At 32.8% G+C, this 16,128-nt stretch overlaps 1 protein-coding gene across 3 annotated transcripts in view; it reads left to right on the top strand.

Annotated features, from left to right (window-relative positions):
- Positions 1-16,128, top strand: part of LOC138697987 (spermine oxidase) — a 79,992-nt gene that overhangs the window by 18,919 nt on the left and 44,945 nt on the right. The window contains exons 6-7 of one of the 3 annotated variants that reach the window (XR_011331644.1): positions 998-1,316; positions 11,825-12,893. Coding sequence is in view for 1 of the 3 variants with exons in the window: in XM_069823626.1 (XP_069679727.1) it covers positions 998-1,183 (186 nt within the window). In the remaining 2 variants the exon portion in view is untranslated. Of the gene's footprint in view, positions 1-997; positions 4,512-11,824; positions 12,894-16,128 lie in introns of those variants that run through there. The other 2 variants (XR_011331643.1, XM_069823626.1) reach the window with 2 other exon arrangements.

Raw genomic sequence — 16,128 nt, 5'->3', positions numbered from 1 at the left:
GTTGTGATGCGGCAGCTCAGGATGATTTGTGATGCAGCAGTAAACCAGCTTCTAATTCCCTCCACTATGCTACAAGCGAACTCGTTTCTTTTACGCATTCTTCTGTGTAACCCACCCTGCAGATTTTCCATCCCTTTCTAACTAAATTACAAGGCTCGCAAGAAGCTAGCTTTTGGCATTGAAAATAATTTAGCTTCTGAGTTATCCCTTATGTGAGTTGTGTTCAGTTGAAGTGTTAGTGTGCACTGTGGCTGATGTAATAAATGAGTAAAATAACAGTTCCTGACACTAATTTATGTAGTCAAAAATAATCTCCTGATAAAGATTTTAACGTTGATTGACGTAATTTTACTAACACTGTATCTATTGACCGTTATATTGTGATTTCTCTAAATATGACAGGGAGTGAGCTAATGTTAAATTATACATAGGCCCTATGTGTAAACCATGAAATCATATTTTACTACCATTTGAGGTAATGCCTTATCGGTGTTACTTATGAGGTTCCAACCAGTCTTTGGACTGCTGACTTGATATCGACTACTATTTATTTTAAGACTATATTTTTACAATACATTTCCTCATACATGAAAGACAAGTTGAGTTAGCTTCCCCTGCTCAAAATTTCATGCTACGCCACTGAATTAAGGTACTCATAAAGTTTGTTGTTCAATGTCGAATCATTACTCTGGTTCATTGTCATATGACTTGTGTTACTAGAAAGACGTATTTGGCCTAGACCACTTTTATTTTGTATAGATGTGCCAACAGTGCGCCGTATTTGTCCATAACAAAAGTATTGTCTGTAAGAGTGCATAATCTCAACTAAATGTAAAAGCAATGATAGTGCACTGGAGATTCCATGCTAGCACCACCGTTTTCTTAGAAATTGACATGCCAAAATCTGAGGCAGTTTTCCATAGAAAGTTGTAACACTTACAGCTCAGTTTTATTGTCTCATAGTGGGGATACTCAACTGTATGTCTTGTTATTGCAGCCCGTTTTGTTGTTCGCTGGTGAGCATACTCATAGCAGCTTCTACTCAACTGTGCATGGGGCATATCTCACTGGTCGGAGTGCAGCACAGATGCTTCTCAAGTCCGATTCACCACAGGAGATTGTGATGGAGTGTGAGGGCACCAGTGACCTTAGTTCGTGGATCCAGGGAATTTCCCTGGACTAAGTGCATGGACAAAAACTGAAATAAAATGTAGTATTACTAGCTCTTGTACCATAGGAGACTAAACAGTGGTGCAACATGACAGCATCAACAACTTGGTCTCTTCGACTTCGTGGATGAGCAGCTAAAACTGTAAGTAAGTGTCGATTCTTCTGCATTTCTTCTGGCCATCTTACTTAACTCGCGTGTGTTGTAAGTTAGTCTTATGGTGAGGAATGTAAGTCTACTTTATGTAGTCCATAGCTATACCACAGTATTATATTTTGCATTCACACTCACTATATTATAGCATTATTTTATAATTTAAATTAATCATGTAACATTAAACAAAAACAAGATCATATATTGCATAGTGTTGCCTCAGACATGCATAATCAGACCCATGACTCTCATTCCGAGAAACAAAATAGCATCACAGTCATTTCATTCCCTTGGCAAGGACTATACAATATTATTTGCTATACCATAGTCAAATAGTCAATGTTGTTTGTTTGTTTGTTTGGTTGGTTGGTTGGTAGCCAATGCTCTGGTATCATGGCAATGAAGCCATCAGCCATCTTGCAGTCTAGTATTTTTCTGTGACGTTGAAATAAATAGGCAAAGCTTCGCGATTTTCCAGGTGGTGCTTATCCATTGCATTTGTCATTTGAGCATGTTGGATGGTCGTTTTGTCTATATTCATTGAACATAGTTCATGGGGCACCACGAGAATGCGCCCATCATCAGTCAACGTAATTCACTTTATATATTTGACCTGACGTATCTATCTTTATAGTACGGGTAACTATAATCCTAACCTAGCCTGACATAATCTTACCACATGCAACTTATATGAGTTTTTAGGCTTTCACTGTGACTTTGATCAGAATTGGGCTTTTGGTTATGTCACCGTGTCCTGGAACTTGACATTTTCAACGTTTCGGAACTACTTACATGTTCCATCATCAGTCAATTAAAACTATTGCTCACAAGGAAGGCTCACCAAGTGATAATGCATTTTCGCAATGATTGTTCCGCCATACATTCCATTTGAAATAATCAATCAATCTTCTTAATGTATCCAACTATTTGCTGACAACATAAAGTCCACTATAGTCCACTGTAGTCTATTCACTTTTTGTTTTTCATGAGAAATCAGGGGTATTTTGATCGGTGTTCATTATAGATGCCTGTTGCTAGTAGCCAGAGTTGGGGTGTAGTCAATATATACTGCAGGGCTGTGTCTTCTGCAACTGATACTGATGATTTTAATTTACATCTTTTGTGGTTTTTCGATGGACAGTATCGAAGAATGTATTCCAGACCTTCATTATGACTATTACACCACAGACAAGTAGGATTATCAAACAGGTGAAATCGGTGTAGGTACAATTGTGTGATAATGTGACCTGTTCTGGCTCTTGTTAAAAATATTTGTACATATCTGGGCGAGTTTTTGTACATTTCCAGGTCATTTGGTTTCTTTTGAACAGACTGTAAAATTTTTCCTTTGTCAGAAGAGAGCTAATTGTTGATCCATAGATTTATAAAATGAGACTTTATTGAAGCAAAGGCACTGGATAGAGATATCACTTGAAGAGGTCTTAGTTGCAAATATGTTGCCTGTTTTCTCGTTTCCAGGTATATCACAATGACTAGGTATCCTTTTGGAGTTTTTTGAAATAAAAAACCTTCCTATAAATTTCTACATCCGGAAAGGGCCTAGTTTTCGAGATATGATTTTTTCAAATTCTTCAATCCAGGGCTATAACGCTAATGCAAACAGTGCTATGTGCTAGACATATCAGGCAATAAATCTCATCTAGCTGCATACCGTACTGTCAAAATCTCTTTAAATAATGTAAGTTATGAAAATTACATCAGATATATAATATTCATGAAATTGACTATAGAATAGTCTATGAAGAAATGATGATGAAATGTAAGCATACCTGAAATTACTCATTGTACTGATCAGTGATCACATTAGTGGAAATCATTGTAAAAATGCCCAAAACACAGCGGAACTTTACACCAGGACTATTTCAATAAAATTAGTTTCTCACAGTCAGCTTTAGAGCAGTTCTGTACATCAGCATGAAAACAATTCTACAGGAGTGACAAATTTATCAGGTTTGTTGTCAAGTCACACAGCTGTACGCCAGCCTTATTTAAATATATTCACATATCTAGAAGATGAAAACTGATTAAGTGTTAAGAACGGCACTTTTATCACATTATCTTTGTGATGCGGTATAATATTCGTGCCAAGTAACAAAACACTATCAGAGAAATTTCGAATGAAATGTAATGGATCCACGAGTCTACAAAAGGAATGCTATGATCTCTGATAGTTGGAAAGTATACTTCCTGAAACAATTTGAAGATGTTAGTTTTCATAAGCTTCCCTAGTTTTGAGGACAATGTATAAGCATTTGGGACCTTAAACATTTTCTTTGTCACGATGGCAATGTAGATATGAGACATATGAGTGTCAAGTTTTTATTTTGAAAAATCATATCTTGAAGGCTAGGCCTTCTCCGGATGTTGAAATTTATAGGGAGATTTTCTCTAAACTGGAGAATTAGCTATGGTAGCTTTGAACTGTGCTGTTACGGTTACGACCAAATTTAACTAAATACACAATGTCGCCAACATAAGAACATGATGTTGGTCTGTGGCATCGTTAGAAGGAGATTCCCCCCCCCCCTCCCATCCTCCTTCGTTCTGAACATTAGTGAGAGATAGCACCACTGTTAGTGACAAGATGTATTTGCATAAATATTGCGAGTAGATTACTTGGCTTAGATGAGGGGCTTGCGACAGGAACAGTTTTGCTGTGGTGCATGCACAGACCTCTCATGCAATTGTAGCGTGATCCTTACTTGAATTTATTTTCGTGTGTACATTCCAAATCAAATCAAGAAGATCCCTTCTTGCTCCGGTTACACATCTTGCATATTTTAGGAAGGTTAGGTTTGGTTAGTTTAGGTTTTTATTATCCAAGTCCGCGCATGTGTGGACAGCCAAAATGATCCTGTCGGTCATGGCCCTTATGATAGCTTTTGTTTCGTAATATTCGTCAACAATAATATGATGAAAGCGGTGAATAATTTCAGGGCCGCTAAAAGTTTTCTTTGTAAAAGACGAGGTATTTTCTCTAGACCACAAATAAAACGGCAACGCGGTCATAATTACGTACTTAACGCTTTGGTGAACATTAATCGGAAATTTACTTTCCTTCATTTGAATGATATTCCCTGAAACACATTTTTTGCCCCCCTTTATTTTGTTGAGATAACCTACTTTAAGATCTTACTACATCTGCATTTTCATTTGGTGCATTCAAACCACTGCCATTGCACTGCATAAATCTTGCACTTGATTAATGGGGTGAATTATTTAAGAATATAGTCGCGAATTTTACTGCCACCATTTCGATTGTCTTTTGTTTGACACGGCTTGACACGGCCCCGTGACTAGTGGCCAGCAAGCAATGTCAACTACTGACGTTGGTTACCGTGTGTATTATCCAGTTGTTCCGAGATTTCTTATTTCAAATGGAACATATGGGGGAAAAATCGTTGTGAAAATCCATTTTCACTTGGTGAGCCTTCTTTGTCAGTCATTCAGATTAGTGTGGTGTAACAAGCCCAACAGGATAGGCGAGTCATCTGGTCTTACCCATCTGTCCTGATGATGGAACCTGTAAGTAGTTCTGAAACATTGGAAATTTCAAGTTCCAGGACACTGTGGAATACCGAAAAGCCTAATTCTGATCACGTAACTATTTTAACCATCCAGTTATGAACAAAACATATTATCGTATATACGTGAATACTCCGTGCATATTTTTTCTGGAATTTAGCAAAGAAAAACTGGAGTGCGCGCATTATTTGAAATAAGGTTGGTACTACTTCGTCTCAAACACTTTTTTAATTTTCTCTCCCAAAATTAGGGTGCACAGATTATTTGATGATGCGGAGTATTGATGTATATACGTTATTTTGAGTTAATTAATTCCAATCGTTGTTTTATTGTCTAATGCAAGTTAATATTTGTTTGTTTTATTTTCATATGATCCTATTTTATTGAGGTACATTAGGTTTACAAATAGTGAATTACATTCAAGTAATAAGATGCATTATTCTCATGCTAGAATCTTGTTACTAAATTGAAATTTTTTTTATCTAAATTTTGAAACTCAAATTCATTTCTTTCTGTTCTCTCTCTTGGATATACTTAGTGACATGCAGCCATTAATCATACCCAGTATTCATTAGTGTGATGAAAATTCATAACCGTGTCATCCCATGTTACTCTATGTGAGCTAATGAATCTTAAAATCATCCATATTATTTTTGTTCAGACTGTGGAATTTGTTTCATAGAACAGGTCTATCTTACTTGGACTGACAAATGAGTTTAATATAATATGTAAGATGGCTGTGACCAATTTGGTAATTACATCAAGAAAGAGCATTCTTCCATGTAGAGACATCTGAACAGATGAGAACTTCCGTTCTCTTTATTGTCCTAAACATGGAGTATACAGTTTATTAATGTTGTACAAACATAGTTTACAATTCTACATGTACTCTTGAGTATATAATTACTTGTTGACAGTTTTTAATACGCGAAAACAGGTCATGAGACGTAGATGACGAACTTCCTAAGTTCAGTCTGCTTGTAGAAAAGTTGAATCAATTCTAAAGTTTACGCCTTAGCTCTTCAACCCTATTTCTCTTTCCTCTGCTATCCTTTTAATTTCTCTATAATTATTGCACTTCATTGTACTGAGCATTTCTTTTACTGTGTGTAATTCCTTCTCTGTGTTAAGTAGAGATACAGATTATACTTCTTCCATTACTGTGAATAAGAAATTCACAAAAAAAAGTGGAAGAAATTTTAAGTATTAGACAAAAACTAAGACTGCAACTAGATGAAGATATACTCTTTGATGAACTGTGCTTGTTAAATGTCGCGAATTCTTCCTTTCCATATTTCTATGCCACTTGTATGGCTTGTTTTGCATGTATAGCATTCAAACCGTTGTATATCCACACACATTGGACATATGTTTTTATGAACTCTCTTACTCAGAATAGTCCATACTGCTATTCTCTGTTATATTTACTATTCCTCCTGAATTACTCTGTATAAAAATAGAATTATTTAAATAAATATATTAACAACATAGTAATACTATTTTTCAAATTGCAGGATTTTGTAGAATAAAAAATCGCCATTAAATGCTACATAAAATAATTATATATTTTAAAATACCTCTAGTAATTTGCTGTGACTATTATTATCAATTAAGCAATTTTATTTTTATTTTATATTCTCATTACACATAGTTTTGTTATACTTCAGAAACTTTATTTTATTGTTTGCACGAAAATAAATTATTTAGCATTCGTAATATCGATAATGTAGATCTTCATTTGTCTGTCTCATTACTCAGATCTTTTCTTCTAAACTTTTGAACGGATTTGTTTTTATTTAATATCGCTAAAAAATCATTTTATTCGAAAAAAAACATGTAAATGAAATGTTAGTACTCTTGCTTCCAATGTAATGCAATTTATTTGAAGACATCTTGTAAAACAGTACCAAATCACAATTTCCCGGTGCTTGAAATTTTCTGTAATGATTTCGTCCTCGGCTCATTCCTTCACAGTAGAAATACTGCTAAATGAAATATATTGGGAACATAGTATTCCTACCAATTATGAAATTTGTTTGGACTAGTAAATATGCCATAGTTAACACCAACATAAAAAGATATTTAAATTATATTGAAAATATTAAGATTTGAAAAGCTTCTAAACAAAACCCTCTACGGCTCATTTCTGTTCTAACCTAGCCAATATAATAAATTATGTCAAGAAATTGGTGCTAATAACAATGTATAAATTTTGAAAATAGTAGCTACCCATACTTATTTTATTTGTCGTGGTTTTATAAATTTTGATATAATTACAGTGAAATTGTGAATTTTTTAAGAGAACTGGGTAATGATTTTGGGTGAAAACCCCGATTATTTTTTATTTTGTGTTTAAAAAAATAAACAGATTTTCTCCATAGAACAAAATATATATGGAGAGGTAGCTCTGCAGATAAGTCCTTAAAATGGTCTCTTTAAATATGGCGGCACATATAATTCATGTATATATTTTTTAATACAGTTTTCCATAAGTTAAGATTTTCAAACTCAAGTATACTTCATTCAGATACTATGAATTTATTTACATGAAATGCTTACAATGTTCTCTGCTGCCTGTATTCTTTAAAGTAGACCTGAAGATTTATGAATATATGTACATTAAAAAAAGGTAAAAATTTTTAATCAAAGTGTTTTTTTTTTTCTGTTTCACTAAGGGTGAAATATTTAAGTGAAGATTGTAGCAAGTAATGTGCACTTAAAGTTTGAGATACATTTAGCAAAGTGGGAAAACGGTGTTTTTTTTTTATAAGAGACTAATTAATTGCCTTTAGTTGTCTTTTATACCAATGAATTCAGAATTATTTATTGTATAACCATGGAAATTTTTATTCCACTCTGACCACTAAAAGCTTAGAAATAATTAACTAAACTTTTGTACTAAATGCTTTAATTGTGCAGGAATCACTACCCAGTCTCCTTAACTTAACAGACATATTTAGCGAATGTAGTTCGGATATTTAATTTGGTACAAGGTTCTGTAAAATAGCCTATTATTTATTATTATATACTTAGTTCATAATATCTACGAGATTGTTTGAACAATTTCACATTCATTTCATTTCATTCAGTGTTCTGCCCAAGAGCAGGTCTTTCACTGCAAACTCAGCTTACTCCAATCTTTCCTATTTTCTGTCTTCGTCTTAGTCTGATATCTTCTTTTGCCCCGGACCCTTCTCCCATTCACAAATCCTTCCAGTGCATTCTTCAGTAGGCAGTTTCAGCATCATTCTTTCTTCATCTGCTGTTTCCAACACAGCTTCATTTCTTATTCTGTCTGTCCACTTCACACATTCTATTCTTCTCCATATCCACATTTCAAATGCTTCTATTTGCTTCTCTTCACTTCGTCGTAATGTCCATGTTTCTGCCCCCATACAATGCTATACTCCATACAAAGCACTTCACTAGTCTTTTCCTTAGTTCTTTTCCCAGAGGTTCGCAGAAGATGCTCCTTTTTCAATTAAAAGCTTCCTTGGACATTGCTATCCTCCTTTTGACTTCCTGACAGCAGCTCATGTTACTGCTTATAATACACTCCAAGTATTTGAAGCTGTCCACTTGCTCTACTGCCTCATTTAGAATTCGCAAGTTTACCTTCTTTACTTTTCTTCCTATGACCACGGTCTTCGTCTTATTTGCATTTATCTTCAGCCCATACTACTCACAGCTGTCATTTAGCTCCAGTAGCATATCCCTTAGTATCATCTCCTCTTCTGCTAGTAACATCATATCATCAGCAAATCTTATACACTTTATTCTTCTTCCTCCTACTATCACTCCTCCCATGTTCTGAAAACAATTCTTTGGTAAATCCTCCAAGTAGATGTTGAACAGTGTAGGTGATAAAGGGCATCCTTGACGTACTCCTCTTCCAATTAATTTTACATTGCTATCATCATTTAAAATAGCTATAATATAGTGAATGAAAACCGTTTGTAGATGATTAACAACTGCTGAGATTATTGATTTTGCAGAAAATAAATCTTAGGCCGTAATTTCATTAGAGTGGCTGTGTTTATGACTGTATCCAGTATGTAGCTGTGTTTGCAGTATGTACCATAACATGTACTACCCCTTAATTCATATATACAGATGTAATAATACTCTTGACTACATAACCATCTGAATCATATCACATTAACTCTAAGCAGCCTCTTTTCTGCCTCTCCTTGGCCTTTGTTCCACTTACTTTTCTCACCTACCCTACTTTTTATGTCAGGCTAATATTTGCAGTTGTTTGCATGCCCTATATATTCTTAAAATGTAATAAAACAGTAGGCCTATAGGCTATATAGTGAGTTTCACTAATTAAATTATCAATCACTTTCAAGGGCCGTATTCATAGACATTTTTAGCGCGGGTTTCCGGTGGATGATCAGCGTTTTTCGTATTCATAAACCAGTGTTAGTGATAGGATATGATTTGAATTCTGTACAAGTAACCAGTGGATAGCCGGGGCTAGCTTAGTACGCTCGTAGCACATGCTGCGAAATGTCTATGAATAGCACCCTAAAAGATTGTATTTTGTTTCTAACCTCAAATTTGGCTGATCTGGGTATAATGGAATGGGACCAGCCAGTGTTGATCTCTGACTGAAGAAATGAGCATTAGTAAATCTTGCAAGTAGAGCACACAATCTGTTTATGATGTTAATTGAAGCTTTTTTTTAAATAGTGGTTTTAATGTTTGGTTGGAACTGCTAGCTGCATTTTATAAAAAGCAAATTTATATGCCCAGGTACCATGTAGGCCTACAATAGAAACATACGCATGGCAAGTAATTTAATTATTGTAGAAATATTTATCTTGTGTGTCATTTAGCAGTGGCCACTCAAATGCTAAAAACAACTGTGACATGATCTGATATTCTTGTCATATGAACAAATGGAATACCTATTATACACGTATTTTCGTTATTTTATATCCTTTCAAATTATAAGCACGTTGTGGAGACTGGCTATTTTGAGCTTGTCATGTTTTCTCCATAATATCATATAAATATTTTATTATATTTTTTTTTTCAGTCATTGACTTATCATATAATATTATAGAGTGGAACTCTTTATATTACATATTTTACAATTTGTATCAACGTTTTCGTCATCATCAGATACGAGTATATAGAATTTTCAATATGTTAACCTCATTTGATTTTAATATAGTAGAGTGGAATTGTTAACACAGTATTAAAGGTGAATGCTAAAAGACTTAAATTAAGTTAAAAAGTTAAAAATATTTTAAAAGATACATTACGAGCTTTCACTTACTATTAAAAGAAACATTTTTGTGTTGTATGTTTCATAATTAAAACCCTGCAATATTGTTACATAAATCATTAATTTTATATAGTTATATGTGAGTGAAAACTCGTTTACAATTTTTTTTCATGTAGAATGATTTTCATTTCATATTTAAACTATATTACATGCCGTATCTGTAATCAGTAATTTAATTAAAGTTTGTATTGTTTACGTATTTAGCCTATGTGATGTGAAGTTTTTGTTTGATAGATACAATTTCAGTCTATGTAGTTGCTCTCGTATTCCAGTCTTATACAATTTGATGATGTAAACTGTGGAACTATTGTCGAAATATTATCTAAAAAGAGAAAGACAATTGTAGAGATATTATATTAATTGTTAGAGAGATGTCTAAGTAAACTGATTGTGGGGTTAGACTTATGTGGTTATTTTTATGTAGTTTTTACAATGATGCAGTGCTGTATATTGTGGAACTTCATCGGAGGTTATCTAAAATGAAAATTATTGTAAGTGTGTTTTATATAGATTGTAATAGATTACAGTGGACTATAGTGAACTTTATGTTGTCAGCAAACAGCTGGATACATTAAGATTGATTGATTGATTGATTGATTGATTGATTGATTGATTGATTGATTGATTGATTGATTGATTGATTGATTGATTGATTGATTGATATAGATTGTAATAGAAATGTGTTTTGAATGATGTGCATATTAAACTTACGTTCTGTTTTTAAGTGATTTACAACAATGTTGTGAATTTAAGTTGCAAAATGAATTCAGTATTATCTAAAATAAAAGGAGAGATGTTTTATTAGTATTATGATATTGAACTTATTGAATGCAGTTATTAATGTAATAAATAAAGAATCTGCATGTGCATGATCATAGATTGTATTTCTTCACATGACATAGATATGTAAACAATACAAACATTAATCACTAATTACAGATACGGCATGTAATATAGTGTATATGAAATGCAAATTGTTCTACATGAAAAAAATTGTAAACGAGTTTTCACTCACATATAACTATATAAAATTAATGATTTATACAACAATATTGCACGGTTTTAATTATGAACATACACAAAAATGTTTGTTTTATTAGTAAGTGAAGGCTTGTAGTATATATTTTAAAATGTTTTTAACTTTTTAACTTCATTTCAGTCTTTTAGCATTCACCTTTAATTAATATTGTGTTAACAGTTCCACTCTACTATATTACAATCAATGCCATACAAATGAGGTTAACATATTGAAAATTACATGTATCTGATTTCGTTACAAAGATGACGAAAACGTTCATACAAATTGTAAAATATGTAATACAAAGATATTATATGATAAGTCAATGACAGAAAAAAATATAATAAAACATTTATTTGATATTACTTAGAGACTTATCTGAACACTCTCAAAATGAATTGCAAATTGTTTTCTCCAGTTTTGCTTGAAAATTTCATAGTATTACATCTACCATAATAATTGCATAAAGTGCCACTTAAGACTATAAATTCACAGTACGGTATTTACAATATTGCAATATATACTAGAAAGTCCTTTGCTTACTGTGTTTCTTATTTAATTATAATTTAATTTCATTAAAACTAATGTAAACAGTTTATTTCAGTACAATGAATAACATAAGTAATAATAACTTTTATTATAGCATAAACAGCTTGTACAAATCACTTTTCGAGAAATAAGCTCCCACTGCAAGATAGAAAAGTAAAAAGAACGTGAAAAGTTGGAAACCAAGGAGGTCAGTTCGGCAGCAGAGCAATATTTCTGTGGAAACTCGAAAGCAGGAATAAGATTGTAACCTGCACATGGTTTACAACCACCTCCTCAGCAAACATCGAGATCAGTTCTGGCTATCCCACTTCCACATGCTAATCAAACGAAACAGTTCCACAGATCTTAGCCATTGTATATTGTTAAGTGATTTCCAGAAGAAAAGGTGAATAATTTAACTGACAGCAAGAATCACAAGTCATTTACGTGAATGCATTATATTATAATCAAGGTTGTGATGCTAAGAAAAAAGTTATGCAAAGGAGGACTGATAGTTGCCTTTGGCAGCAAAGTGCCATGTATATGTATTGATATATTTGTAGTAGAATTTTTTATAGTGGCTACAAGAATCTAACTCCAGCGTCTTTGGCTAAATTCTTATGTTTCTGAAGATAGATGTACACTAAGATAGAATGTTAACATTTTGAATGTTAGTGATTATTCTTTTGTCATTGCATGTTAATGAAAAGTTGCGTATCATGAGGATAAAACAGTTGAAGTTGTCGTATAGTGTGATATTTAGTTCAGTCACTGTTAAGTATAATGGTATTATTAGAAATAAAAGTAATTTATTATGGTAACTCGAAGTACAATTTCTTTATTGTAATATATGGCTTAATATTATACAAGAAGCTATAATATCGATTTAATTATGCTACGTTAATAAATGTATAACCAAGCATTATTCTCAACATATTTAAGCTATAATTCTATAGTATTTGGTAAATTTAACAGCAGAAATTACAGTCTTAATATTAATACCCTATTATTTCCGTCTGTATGAATTATCAAAATAAAACTTTAATATTAAAACAAATTATTGGTTTACATTATACTATTTGTTTTTATTAAGCTAATTTATAAGTGAACATTTTTACCTTACGGCATCAACAGACATGTGATTACAATATCTAAATAAATTGTGGTTACTTATTAAAATACTGAAACTTAAAATATATACAACCATATAATTACATATTAAAGTTAAAATATTTGTGCCTAAACCTAGGTTCAAACATAAATAGTACATATAGTGTGTTGTGATTAAATGTACACAAAGCTGTATTTATTGGCAGAAATAATGAATGGAAATTTGAGTCTGGAGATTACTTCTTCTTTTTCTTATTCTTCTTCTTCTTCTTCTTCGTCTTCATTAACACGTTGATTTTATCAGGGATAATGGAAACCAAAGTTTGACACTCTCTTTGAATATCCACATCATTTAGCCAGATATCGACAGCGCTTAACAGAATCCATGTTTTATTGTAAGCTTCTTTTTGTTCAGTTTCTTCTTTAGTACACACCTTAGATTTTCAACTGGATTCATATCCGGCCTTTTTGCAGGTCATGGGAGAACAGACTGTTTAATATCTCCTGTAGTATGTAATTAAACACATAGTACCAACACAGCAAGACAAAATATATCCAACCATTGGAAACATAGACCAGAAGATGTAAACAATAATACCACAGTCTAGTATATACAGTCACGAAGCTTGAATTGTTGTGGGTACTAGGAACAATAGACTGTGCCGGTACTATTTTGCATTGTCTGTAATGAGGCAATAGTAGCGGTTCTAGTAGTTAGCAACTGTCTATGGATGCATATTCCCTACATATTGAACTTCGTGACTGTATATACTAAACTGTGATAATACTGTATTTACAACAATATAGACTCTGTAAATTATACTGATAGTTGATATGACGAATTATATTATGTTTCAAAGAAAAACGTTTTAGTCTAATAATAATTTGGCCATCACTGTACATCTATTACCTGGCAGTACATCTCACTTCACGGTATGTAGCAGAAGAAGAATAATTGCTTGTATAATCTGAAGTCTGATTAGTGTATCAGTAGTATGTTACTATACCCTTTTCGCTGTAAGAAAAATCCTAATGTAAACACAACCACGTGGTATTATACCCATGATTGGCTCCCAGTTGAAACACTCACACGATGCAGAAAAATATAGTTCTGTATTTGTAAATCATAACCTTGTATTATTTGAAAATAAAAATTAAATTCTCGTTATTAAATACGACGAAACATATGTAAAACGATATGTAAAAGAAAAGCTACTTTCATATTTTGTTATTTACGTTGTAAGCGGATGAATACTAAGAGTAATACCAAGGTTCAAGGTAGTCTGTTCTTGTAATATGCAGGCGCTACTGAGCCTGTTCTCATAAGCACGTGTTAGTATGGTTTCTACATGCTCACTGTATGTGGTTACTAGAGTGGCAACCCTCTTAAAATCGGAGATAAAGAAATAGTGTTGAATGTATATAGTAAGTTCCAAATTAATAAATTATAAAGTAACAGTTTTCTAAGCAATTGAATGCATAGTAATGAGGTTAGGTCTACTTTGTCGAGTAACAGGAAATGTTTAACATAAAGCAGAATGTACAGGAGTAAGCAGGATCACTTACTGAGAATCTCTGGTGCCAAACTGCGGCCAATCAAGCCTCACTTCAGTCACGTGCCATTGTTTACTGTAGGATTATTCTTACAACGAAAAGATTATAGTCAGCAATGTATGTAATGGAGGCAGAAAGGAACTGTTCATCCTACCTCATTAGCTCTTGGTTTATTTGCCTTATGAGTTGTTGGTTTCACTTATGAGGTTCAAACCTATCTTCGGACAGTTGACTAAACAACAATATAATTGCATGGTTGTATACTGTATATTTTAACTTTTAGCATATTAATAAGTAACTACAATTTATTAGGTGTTGTAATCACACGTCTGAAGAGGCCAAAAAACGAAAACTTTCACGTGTACATTAGTTTTAATAAAAACAAATAGTATGACGTAAAGCATTAATTTGTTTTAATAATAAAGTTTTATTTTTATAAGTCATGTAGACGGAAACAACAGTGTATTAATATTAAGAAGTTATTGGCTTATCTGAAAAATTCGAACATGAATTGTAAAAAATTACAGTGCTAAATATTATGTTGCTTTACATATTTCGAGTTTGATTAGAAACTGTGAAAGATACTTTACATGTATTGTAAAATTAGTTGTGAAATAAACTGCACCTTCGATATAATACAATTATGTTGGCTCACAATACGCTGTCCTTTACGTATAAAGTTTATTACTATATACTGACAAATGTGGTCATTTGATAGGATAAATGGTAACTGTTCTAAATTTCATAATATAATTGGCCACATTTTGCTGTCTTGTATTTCGACTTTTACTTCTGTCTGACGTTACGTCCTTTCAAATACATAATTTCCTAGAATTGAGTAATTATATATGTGTACGGTTTTCATCTTTTTGTTGTTTTATAATATTCTAGGTCGAAAATTTATAATGGAGTAATATATAATTGCTTGCCTTGGTGGGGTGTATAGTACCATCCCCGAATACTCATGTATTGGCACCAACTTCAGGGAACCTCCATTGTTAGGTACTCCATAGAGCGTTAGTTGTAGGGATCGCATGGTGTTGATCTCCTGGGGAAGATATGATAGTGTAGTTGCTATAATCGGTGATGACCATGTTCATGAAGAAATTCTGGAATTACGGCAAAGTAACAGTAAGTGTCCCTTCAGACGAGGCCACTTTTAGTGGCAATGTGAACGTGCATCAGTATTGCTGCTAATGGACGACTGTTGGACTACAAATTCCCTACTCTGTCATGACAGTGTACAGGCTTAATTAGAAAAATATATCACGACAGAATAATATAGAATGACGATAATAATGATATAATAATAATAATAATAATAATAATATAATCATAGACTAGCTGGACTAGTGCGATTTATGGATATGTTATTTATGTAGTAAAATCCCCTTTATTTCACGTTAAAATAAAATAACGCGTCAAAAATAATGTACTAAATAAAATATTAACAAAGATGAAAAATTAGCTGATCTCAGGTTTGAACCTGGGTTCAATTACACCACGGCCTTGGACTTTGCTATTATCCTACAGATAAGTTACCTATTTCTAATATATTGGTTGAATTACTTGTACATGCTATGATTGGTTTCATGTTTGGTGCCTATTATATTTAATTTTGAATTCTTAAAAAGTAAACAAAAATATGTTTTATGCCATATCATTCCTCATTTGCGTAATTTTAAATTAATATTTTTATTGTCCTGATGTAAATCATGAAACAAGGTATGGAATAGTCCTCGATTCAGTCTTTCC

This window comes from Periplaneta americana, chromosome 4, assembly GCF_040183065.1.
Source record: "Periplaneta americana isolate PAMFEO1 chromosome 4, P.americana_PAMFEO1_priV1, whole genome shotgun sequence".
Lineage (NCBI taxonomy): Eukaryota > Metazoa > Arthropoda > Insecta > Blattodea > Blattidae > Periplaneta > Periplaneta americana.
The sequence above is the reverse complement of the archived record's forward strand: the minus strand, read 5'-3'. Positions and strand labels throughout refer to the sequence as shown.